This window comes from Mustela lutreola, chromosome 12 (genome assembly GCF_030435805.1).
Source record: "Mustela lutreola isolate mMusLut2 chromosome 12, mMusLut2.pri, whole genome shotgun sequence".
Taxonomy (NCBI): Eukaryota; Metazoa; Chordata; class Mammalia; order Carnivora; family Mustelidae; genus Mustela; species Mustela lutreola.
The window spans coordinates 54,971,521-54,983,573 of record NC_081301.1 but is presented as its reverse complement, the minus strand read 5'-3'; the positions used below and the strand labels follow the sequence as shown (position 1 = coordinate 54,983,573).

At 38.6% G+C, this 12,053-nt stretch overlaps 1 protein-coding gene across 7 annotated transcripts in view; it reads right to left on the bottom strand.

The window, feature by feature from the left end:
* MPDZ (multiple PDZ domain crumbs cell polarity complex component) overlaps nt 1-12,053 on the bottom strand; it is a 153,481-nt gene that overhangs the window by 55,089 nt on the left and 86,339 nt on the right. For all 7 annotated transcript variants that reach the window (XM_059143564.1, XM_059143567.1, XM_059143569.1 and 4 more), the window contains one exon: nt 3,817-4,015. In XM_059143564.1, the coding sequence (XP_058999547.1) occupies nt 3,817-4,015 (199 nt within the window). The remainder of the gene's footprint in view (nt 1-3,816; nt 4,016-12,053) is intronic.

Below are 12,053 nucleotides of genomic sequence, written 5' to 3'. Positions count from 1 at the left end.
GAATAAACACACTGAAATAGCTTCTTTGAGAGCTGTGTTAAAGATTCTTATACGTAAACTAACCTCTGGTTACAAACGGAGAGGAAGGAGAAAGAGCAGCATCAGTGATGCTGAAATGTGATCCCGCTACTGATCCAGAGATAGCGCCTGCATCGCAAGCGGGATCACTCCCCACAAAAGAGCTTGAAAGCTCTGTAGTTGGAAAATACGATTTCCAAATGAGTTTACAATCATCAGTGCAATGTGAACGTGTAACAATCTCATAGTTGTGTTGATATTTACATTCTCAAGTAAATGAAGGAAAGAAAGCCAAAATGTATACTCTGAGTCCGTATCTGGATCTATCCCTGCAATGGGAAGTTACAAAAGCATGAAATGGTTTTCACAGACAAGTTGTAACACACAGCCATAATGAGCTTTTGAATCACCAATACTCACACATAAAAGGGGGCTCGATCATCAGCAGGTGCTGCAGAAAATCTAGAATGTGAAGCATACGCCGCAGCATCTTTTTACAATGGTGTTAACAAATGTCAATGTCTTGAACGGAATGTGAGATGCATACATATGTAGTTAAAAGTGGGTACTCCTGGTTGTTTTTTTTCCCCTTTCCACTCCCTCCCCATCTACACCTCCCCCAGAAAAGCATCTGTTCTTTACTGGTGTCTATAGCAGTGATTATTAACAAGCATAGAAAAATGTAACTGCAATCAATCTTTTATTCCTTGATCAGGAATTCATCCCACACTTTAGGTTAAGGCAGGTGAATTCTGATTCAGCTCAGTAATTATCTGGCAGATGTTAGAAGCAGCTGCTGCTAAGCACAAAACCCTGGCTATTATTACAGAAATATAAGAGCTCCTGGCAAGGTGGAGTGAGAAGTGAAACAGAATGCATTCTGGTGAGGCTTCACATCTGGTTTTCCATACAAAATAATGAAACCTGGAACTTAAACTGGCTGTTCTTGAACTCTTGAAACTCAAATTATCTACACAGGCACGCATGAGCACACAGACACAAAGTTCCTTGCTATCTATTGCAAACGGCAGAAAAGAAATTCAGTGCCTTGTCTTCAATAAACAATGCTTTTCCTAAAACCTAAAACCAATCAGTTATGTAACTGAACCATTTAGAATCTTTTTTTAAGGTCCCCCAATACACTCCTCCACTGGCATTCCACCTTCATAACAAGACACAAAGGGGAAGAGACATGGATGGAGCCTAGATCCAGGTAAAGACTACAAAGCTTAATTGGCCAGAGGCAGTGTTATGGTTCCATTCAGAGTAACTGGAAGGACTTGCTTTCCTTTTGGGAGGGATTATTCACATGGCTCTTTTTTTTTTTTTTTTATAAACATATATTTTTATCCCCAGGGGTACAGGTCTGTGAATCACCAGGTTTACACACTTCACAGCACTCACCAAAACACATACCCTCCCCAATGTCCATAATACCACCCCCTTCTCCCAAACCCCCTCCCCACACATGGCTCTTAAAGTAATTCTAAACCTTCTGCTTCATAAAAGCTAGTGATAGGAAAGGGACAGGGCCAAAACATTTCCTGCAAAATGCTGCTCAGCTCCAGTCCATCTAAACGGCTATTCTTTTTTTTTTAATCATTTAACACCCTTTTTCTGAAAAGGGAGTATATGATTCGAATTTCTACCATTTACTCCATGAGTCAAACTATAACCATCTGAATCTCAGCCTTAGGAGGACACTTGGGAAGACATCAATGTTTTGTGACTCTCTTTATGAATGTGTGTGTGTGTGTGTGTCCACACACAGGTGAGAATATGAGAAAGAGATTGATTGGCTAATTGATTTCTAAAGGAGGAAAAGTTGCAGGACTTATTCACTTTTTTAGTTTAATAGATTACATTTTGGGGGCGCCTGAGTGGCTCAGTATTTAAGCGTCTGCCTTCAGCTCAGGTCATGATCTCAGGGTCCTGGGATGGAGCCACACATCAAGCTCCCAGCTCTACTCAGTGGGGAGTGTCCTTCTCCCTCCCGCACTCCCCTTGTTGTGTCCCCTCCGGGCTGTCTCTCTCTCTCTGCCAAATAAATAAAATGTTTTAAAAAATAATAATAAGATATTACATTTTGACTCCTGGGATCCCAAAGCATAATTTATGAAGTTACCTCTGACATCCTACAAAGTCCTGCAAAAGCTGCTGTAAGCACAAGTGGGTCCATCCTGGCGCTGACTCACAACGTGGGAAACAAATAAGGCAAATGACAAAAGCAACAGAAAGAAGGAAAGGAGAAAAAGGACTTTGGGAGCTTGAAAAAGCACCTGACAACTTCCCTAGAGTTGACAAGATGCCTAATTTATGCCAAATTTATGTCACAATGGTCTTATTCCTCGGCTGCTTTCTAAGTGTTGCAGTACATTAGAACTGAGGGGGACGGCTAGATAACCAAGCACTGCTTCTGGTGCACGGAGAGCCAGAAGGTGGGCAAGGGACCTGCACCAGTGCTAATAGCACAAGACATCCATATCACACAATCAATTAAATGTTCAATTACCAGGCCATGTGTGTTTTATACTACATCTACACTATGTAAGCTAAAAGCCTTGTAATAAGGGGTCCCCATGTGGGTCTATAGCCTTCATCTTTGAAACTAGAGGAATGGACACTCGCCCATAAGTGATAAATAAAGTTCTTAAAATTTCTGTTTTCTTAAAGGCACTGAAATTTCTAATGTACTTGGACTCACATTATTAAAGTAATTAAGGAACTGTAACAAGATGAAATGATCTATTCCCTTATAAAAGTCAAAAGAGCATGAAAAATTATGAAAGTCTGTTAGAGAAATTCCACCCCCAAATAATACTTTTGTATAAGATGGTAGAAACCACTTTAAACAGTATAAATTTTTCTGCTTTTAATGATGGAAGAATGAAAGACACACTGGTAATATATTTTTTTCTTACCTAAGCTCTAGTAATACATACTTTGCAAAAGAATAATATAGAATGAAGTCAGTAAAATAACATTAATACAACAAAGTTTCCCATAATGGTAATCATTATATAAACTTAAGGTAAATAATCTTTCCCTGAGCTCTTATCTTACTATTTTATCCCTTATACATTAAATAAAAATACTCAATCATCAATGCTAGAGAAAAAAAAGCCAAGCTATTACATTGATGAAGTGTGACAGAGTCATGAGCTGATTTTTATGTTGGCTCAAGAAATGTTTAGTAACTTTAAAAACCAAGTCATATCTATAACATGCTTTCAGCACATTATGGGATTGTGGGATGGTTTAAGCGCTTACTGACAAAATATCCTATATGACCTACAATCGGACTATACCAATATACTGGTGAATTCTCCTGGAGCATGATGTAGTTAACCAAATGGTAAATGATGGGTCAAATTGATGCTGTTCTATATGGTCTTTTCCATGACTGGCCATTAAAGAACCAGCTTAGTCCTAGGATTCACATAGGTCAGTTGGGTAGTACCAGTACCTTACATTAAGGCCAACCCAAACTTCTTTGAAAGATCCTGAGTGGACCCTCCTGCTCTGTGAGAGATGTCTCAGGATTTTGCAAAAGCAATGGAGCAAAATTAAACACAGGAGGCAAATCATTTTCAAATATTTCAACACTGTATAGTCTTAAAGAAACTATGTCTACAATCAAGAACTATTCAGGAATAGTCGAGTTCCTGAGTGATTTATATTTAATAAATATGTGATAATTTTTGTATATGAAACAGAGGTACCTACTGAAAAAATTCTGATTCATGAACTGAAATTTTTGAATTTCCCAAGCCAAACTGGAGTAAACATAATACTTACTTTATGTCAGGCCCAATGAGAGAGTGTCTTCTCAACATCGCTCGTGCCTGGGCATTAGTTAAACTGATAGTAGATTCTTCATTAATAGATAAGATGCAATCCCCAACAGCAATCCGGCCATCTCGACTAATGGAACCTCCATGAATAATGCTTCGAACAATCATCCCCAAGCCATCTTTATTAGCACTTACTGTCATCCCTATGGTAAAGGAGAAGCACAGATATGTATCAAGTTTGTGACCCTCAAAAATTCACGTTAACTTGAATTTAATAATCCCTATGGATCCATAGATAAAAGGAGTAACTTTTTTATCCAACAGAAAAACAATAAAAAGGAAAGAAAAAAGTTTCTAACATAAAATAAGTTTTAAGTACATTTTTTAATGTTTCTCAACTTGTATCCAGGAAAAAGACATTCTACATTGACTGCACTAGAAATGAAATCGATTTACACTGTGGAGTGAATAGAATTCAGGCTATTTGATGGTTGCCCCTTAAACAGAAAACTCTCCTAAGGCAGATATTTTGACAATAACAAATCAATTTTATAGCAGTTCATCTCTTATACAATAAGAAAACAAAGAGAAAGAATACAAATGGAAAATGAGTTGTATAAACTAAGAAACTCTAGGCTTTTACCTTATTTCTAGATCATTTATCCATTTACTATGTGTTTACCATATATTGACTATGTGCCAAGTTCTATGCTGATTTCATGAGATGGAAAAAGCAAGAAGCTTGCACTCAAGTCTTACCCTCAGTGCCTGATGTATAGTGGTCTGTGTAACCGAAGGGATATGCACTTAATTCTAATCTCTCCCCATTTCATCTCTGAATCTGAAGTTCTAGGAGCTCCAGATCTCGGGATTTCATTGCTCTCCTGACATGTTCCTTAGATGGCTAATAGGAAACGCAGCCTTAGTATATATAAAATTGAATTTCCAAGTTTCCACTTCCCGTATCTCACCAGGTTCCTTCCCCTCTTTGGCAGCAGCATTCGTTAGCTACTCTCCATTTCTCACAACAGAAACGCTGGAGTTGTTCTCGAGTCCCAGCTCCCTCGCTCTCCTCATATCTCTAATCCATCACCACTTCCTGTCACTTCCAGCTCCAAAATTTATCTTGAACACATTCACCTTTCTCTGTTTCCACACTAACCCTACACCAAGCTGGCATTTCTTGCCTCACTTTTTGAAACAGCTTCCTAATTGGTCTTCCTAATTGGTCTCCTGACAACCACCAATGCATTTTTCTCAGAGCAGACACAGCGACCATTCAAAAGAGACAGGCCACATCACCGCCTCGCTAACAATCCTTTACCAGTGTCCTGCGGTGCTAATATACAGCACACCTAATTGGCACAGTCTGTCCAGCACTGATGGCCTAGCCCTCCCAACATGTGCCCTTCATAAGCACCAAGCCCTTGGCTCCCCGTCCTCCAGCCACATGGACTGCTTTCAGAAACACACCCAGTTTCTCCCCACTTCTCAGAGGAGTCTCTCCCCAACACTGTTCTGTAGCTCTCACACAGCTAATTCCTTCTCACTCTTCAATATCACTTCCTCAGAAAGGGTTTCTCAATAAATCCCCTCTGAATTTATGTTTCCTTCTCACCCCACCCTCATATTTTCTTCAAAAATATAAAAGTACAAAATTGAAATTATATTTAAAACTGTGCATAAAATTATTTTAAGTAGGGGCTCAGTCGGTTAAGCGTCTGCCTTCAGCCACAGGTCATGATTCCAGGGTGCTGGGATCAAGTCCCATGTCTGGATCCTGGCTCAGCAAGGAGATGTGTACTCTCTCCCTCTATCAAATAAATAAATAAAATATTTAAAAGATTTTTTAAAATTAATGTAAGTAAATTCACTTAAAACCAAGTGCCAAAGTTCCAAATCTTCCAATCTTCCAAAGTTCCAAGTTCCCAATCTTCCAAACAAGATTACATAATTAATGTAAGGAAAGCTATAAGGCTGTAAGGGTGGTTTATAAAAACTTGCTTTAAGAGAAATCACAGATTCCTTTTTAGGTTTGTATTTTGTGTATAAAAGTAAAGTAATTCTTTTAAAGATTAATTTTAATAATACCAAATTAGACACGATATTTCAAGTATCTTTTTCTTAATTTTTAAAAAAGATTTTATTTATTTGACAGGGAAATGAGTGAGAGAGAGAGCATACGCAGGGGGAGGAACAGAGAAAGAAGGAGAAGCAGGCTCCCCCAGCCATCAGGGAGCTCAATCCCAGGACACAGAGATCATGACCTGAGCCAAAGGCAGATGCTTAACAGACTGAGCCATGTAAGTGTCCCTGTATTTCAAATATCTTTTTAGGAACAACCCAGATTATAATATGTTTCCAACTTGGTATTTCATGCCTGAAAATGGGACATCCAAGCTTTAGTTATAGTTCTCTCATAGAAACAAACCATCATCAAATGTATTTAAAATATTCTGTTAAAACTTATACTAATGATTTTTCTTTTCTTTCTTTTTTTTTTTAGCATCCACAAATGAAGTTCTATTGGAAACTAACTGTGGCTGTTCACTGCGGATCCTCTATGGCTGCGTTCATGCCACACCAGCAAAGCTGAGCAGGCACAAGAGAGGTTGTACGATCTACAAAATCGAATGTATTTACTGTCTGGTCCTTTACAGAAAAAGTCTGCTGACCCCTGTTTTATATCATCATGGGAAATTTACTAGTCCTTGGCTGTACCTCAATTTCCCTAGCCATGGTAATTCTTTTTTCCTAACAGCTTGATCAAGGTATAACTGACAAGGAAACTGTACATATTTCAAGCATATAATGCAAAGACTTCATAGATGTATACCTAGTGAAATGGTCACCACCACAGTTCAGTTACTTGACACATCCATCATCTCACACAGTTACATTTTCCATGGGTCTGACAACACTTAAGACTAATTCTTTTAGCAAATTTTAAATACACAATATGGTGCTAACGGTGGTCAGAGTGCTGGACATGAGATCCCCAGAATTGACTCATCTTAGAACTGAAGGCTTGTATCCTTTGACCAGCGTCTTATCATTTTCCCCACCTTTCAGCCCCTGGAAAACACCATTCTACTCTGTTTCTGTGAATTTGACTTTTTAAAAAAGTTTCCACAGATGAGATCACACGGTATTTATCTTTCTCTGGTTTATCTCACTTAGGTTCATCCATGTAGTCACAAATGGCAGGAGTTCCTTCTTTCTTGTGGGTGAATAAGATTCCACTGTAATGGACATTTATTTTTTATTATTTTTTTGGAAGCATATTGGTTGATTTTAATGTTCCTAAGAACTGTTTTCTGGAAGATTTTCATTTTTCCCCCAAAGTTTTTATTTCAATTCAGCTAGTTAACACATAGGGCCGGACTGGTTTTAGGAGGAGGATTTAGTGATTCATTGCTTACATACAACACCCAGTGCTCATCACAAGTGCTCTCCTTAACACCCATCACCCACTGCAGCCCATCCTCACAGCTACTGCCCCTCCGGCAACTCTCACTTCATTCTCTACAGTTAAGAGTCTCTTATGGTTTGCCCCTTTCTGTTTTTATCTTATTCTTCCTTTGCTTCCCCTATGTGCGTCTTGCTGTTTCTTGTAGTTGGATGACTTAGATCTTATTCATCAGCCTGCTGAACTCTTCCTTTTTTAAAAAAATAGATACCACCCCAAACTTTTCTGATATCCTTGCTTCTAACTGGTGGGACATGCTGAAGCAGAGCAGCTGAGTTTGATACAAGTTCAGTATCATTTCCACCAAGAATTAAATTGTGTTTCTGGGCTTGAGATAACTGAACAAGCAACCCTGGCCTCACATGAACCCTGTAGATATATTTTTCACCCAAGACATTTTGGATTCCAACAAGAGAACCCTTGTCCTGAATCTAAATGTTGTTGGGGAAATGAGCATTCACAGACCTTGATCTTGTACTGGAAGACCAGTGTAACACCCTTGATCATGTTCTGTACATGACAACAGAGAGTGAAAACCACAGCCAGTTCTGTTCTAGTTCCCCACCATTTGTCAACTCGGGAGTCTCTTTTTCTTCCCAAGGAGGACTGAGCTCTACATAGATGTGACTGATGTCCCTTCGCAGGTCTCCTCTGGGGCCCTTCACAGTAACAGTGCATCCCTTTAGAGTGAGGCCAACATCTTCTGGTCAACAGCCTGGGTTCTGACAATGGGTCTTCATTCTTACAGTAGATGCGACAAAGAGCTCTTAGGCTTTAATTTTAAAATCAGAGACACCTGGGTGGCTCAGTCGGTTAAGCATTTGTCTCTTGATTTCAGATCAGTTCATAATCTGAGTCATGAAATCGAGCCCCATGCTGGGTTCTGCACTGCACATGGAGCTTGCTTTAAGATTCTCTCTCTCCCCCTCCCTCCGTCTCTACCCCTGCTCTTTCTCTCTTTAAATAAATACATAATTTTTAAAAATGAGTAAAATAAAATTGAGTTTAGATGAATTTCCTGATATAATAGAAAGCAAGGTCACTTCACCTTTCACTACTTTTTTTTTCTCCAAGAACTGAATCATCTTAGTTTTCTTTTTTATGTCAAAACTTAGAAGTTAAGGTAGAAGCAACCCAAGTGTCCAAAAACAAATGAAGGAATAAACTAAAGAAATACCCAGCCTTAAAAAGGAAGAAAATTCTGAAAATAATGTTTTTACAAAGGAAAGGAAATCTTACAAATGCTATGGATGGATGCACTTTGAAGACATTCTGCTAAGTGTCTAAGCGAGTAAATGGGACAAATACTCTACAGATCCCCTTACATGAAGAACTTAGGATAGTCAAGACTTATAGAGACAGAGAATAGAATGGTTGCCAGGAACTAAGGGACAGGGGGAATATTTATTATTTAATGAGTACAGAGTTTTGGTAGGAGAAGATGAAAAAGTACTATAAATGGTTTGTGGTGACAGGTGACAACAATGTGAATAGAGTGTCACAGAAATGTATACCCAAAATGTTTTATTTATTTTTTAACTTTTTAAAAAAATTATTAACATATAATGTATTATTAGCCCCAGGGGTATGGGTCTGTGAATTGCCAGGTTTACTCACTTCACAGCACTCACCATAGCACATACCCCCAATGCCCATAACCCACCACTCTCTCCCTAATCCCCTCCACCCCGGCAACCCTCAGTTTGTTTTGCGGGATTAAGAGTCTCCCTCCCAATCCCATCTTGTTTCATTTATTCTTTTCCTACTCCCCAAGCCCCCCCATGTTGTTTCTCGACATCCTTATATCAGGGAGATCATATGATAGTTGTCTTTCTATGATTGACTTATTTCACTAAGCATGATACCCTCTAGTTCCATTCACGTCATCGCAAATGGTAAGATTTCATTTCTTTTGATGGCTGCATAGTATTCCATTGTATATATATATCACATCTTCTTTATCCATTCATCTGTTGATGGACATCTGGGTTCTTTCCATAGTTTGGCTATTGTGGACATTGCTGCTATAAACATTTGGGTGCCCGCGCCCCTTCGGATCACTACATTTGTATCTTTAAGGTAAACCCAGTAGCGCAATTGCTGGGTCGTAGGGTAGCTCTATTTTCAACTTTTTAAGGAATCTCCATGCTGTTTTCCAGAGTAGTTGCACCAGTTTGCATTCCCACCAACAGTGTAGGAGGGTTCCCCTTTCTCCACATCCTCGCCAGCATCTGTCATTTCCTGACTTGTTAATTTTTAGCCATTCTGACTGGTGTGAGGTGATATCTCATTGTGGTTTTGATTTGTATTTCCCTGATGCCGAGTGATATGGAGCACTTTTTCATGTGTCTGTTGGCCATCTGGATGTCTTTGCAGAAATATCTGTTCATGTCCTCAACCCATTTCTTGGTTGGATAATTTGTTCTTTGGGTGTTGAGTCTGATAAGTTCTTTACAGATTTTGGAACTAGTCCTTTATCTGATACGTCGTTTGCAAATATCTTCTCCCATTCTGTCAGTTGTCTTTTGATTTTGTTAACTGTTTCCTTTGCTGTGCAAAAGCTTTTGATCTTGATGAAGTCCCAATAGTTCATTTTTGCCCTTGCTTCTCTTGCCTTTGGTGATGTTCCTAGGAAGAAGTTGCTGTGGCTGAGGTCAAAGAGGTTGCTGCCTGTGTTCTCCTCAAGGATTTTGATGGATTCCTTTCCCACATTGAGCCCAAAATATTTTAAATGGTCAATTTTATGTATCTTGGACTATGCTAAAAAAAGGTATGTAGCCTGACATACTAATAGAACAAACAAAAACCCATTCAGCTATCTCAACAGACAAAAATAGTAGACAAAATTCAACATTCTCTCAGCCAACTAAAAATAGGCACACAATCCAAAGGCTCAGTTTATAAAACCAGGTATGCTCAAACCATGACTCTTACATGAGTCTCCCAACTGCTTCCAAAATACTTTACCAACCTATGCCAGAATGGTCTCCAAACCAAATCTGACCCTATCACTCTTCTGCTCTCAGCAACCACTGCCCATAGGAACCTCTGGCAGGCAGGAGGATTTTAGGACAGGCCTGTGTCCTGCACAGGACCCCTGGAAAGTGTATCCCACCTATCACTCCATTAGCATCAAGTCTCACTCTGCCCACTGTCACGCCCCACTTCATCCATGCCACACAAAGTTCAGTAATGCTTCATAGGTCTCTGCCTCAGCTCTAGCAGCTTCCCAACTATGTGATAAATTATGTGATAAATTTTCCCTAAAGTCTTTCTAAACTCCTCCATACTCAGAGCAGGGATCAGCTATTCTCTCCTTTAAGCTTTCTATGTTCTTCATATGAACACATTTAGGATTTGATATGTCAATTTGCTTACTCTCTTAAACTCATATTCCTTGAGGAAAGTGGTTAAATTGTGGTGTTTATGAACAGTGACTCGAATATAGAACACAATAAATGTTCAATAGTTGAATTAAATAATTATACGAGAATAGGGATTTTCACATGGGCTTTGCAAAATCTCTGCCTTATAAGAAGGTTAAGAAAAAGGGCGGGGGAGGATTCCATGGTCAATTAAATGTAAGAAATGCTGGATTCTATAACTTCTTAGAGATCAACAATGCATATTTGAATACCAAAGATACTGAGAAGCAATGCAAACAAAAACCTGTCTCCTTAAGTGTAACGTTCCCAACTTCTAAATTTGTAGCCCATTTATAACTTCTATTAACATCCTATAGAATTAGTATTCAAAGTAACAGGCTTTAATAAACACTTCACTAACAGATGAAATATTTCTGACACATTTAGATATCCATACTATGTCTCATAATTAACAAATTTAGAAAGTTCTATAGCTTAAGTTTTATATTATTTTATTAAATGTAATACATAAGAAATAGTCAAGCTAAATGAAATTCTTTGGTATAATTCTGCACTTAGCTGCTCTTGGTAGTACCCAGCTGCCACCAAATGGAACAAAATTTAGGAGACAGAGACTGGAATTCTACTCACCACCACATAAACGCTGTTAGACTTCACTGCCAAGTCTCAAATTTAACAAGGAAACAAGATTCTGCCAGAGGATATCAATGCAAAGGGCATTGCTTGGTTACATGACAAACGGAACAAGATCTCTGATGTAGAGCTAACAGTGTCTCGGGCTGCAGCTGGACATTCAGAGAAACTAGTTTATGATTCTATTAACCAGCACCACATGAGCGCCGAAGAACAAATGTGCTCTGCCTCCATATTTTTTAGCTATTGTAATTAGGATTTTATTTCTAAAGGAAATCTTCTTTCCCCAATTCACTAGGTTTTGTGATTATTAACCAGCCTCAACCCCTTTATGGGTAAAAGAGGACACAAAAATCCCACCACCTGGGAAGAAATATTGCATAACTTGCATTTATAGTTTGGTGGTGGCACACCTGGCTGTCTTTTTTGTCTTTATTTCAGTGAATGAAAGAAATTAAATACAAACTGACTTATGCATAACTGGTAACATTCAAAGAAACTAATAATTTACTTTTTCAAAGAATTCAGAATTCCAAATTGCTGACTTTTCGTTTCCTAAGAATTCCTTTTCTGATTTGCTGTTTCATACACAAACAATTCATATATCTTTTACTTGACTGTGAATGAGGCTCATGAATACTTTTAAATAATTAAGAGAGTGAGGATTTAAGCTAGTCAGAAGTAAACAAACCTGTTAACCATTTCAGGAAAAATAAAGAGTACATAAAATGAGAACCAGAAAACCCACAGGAA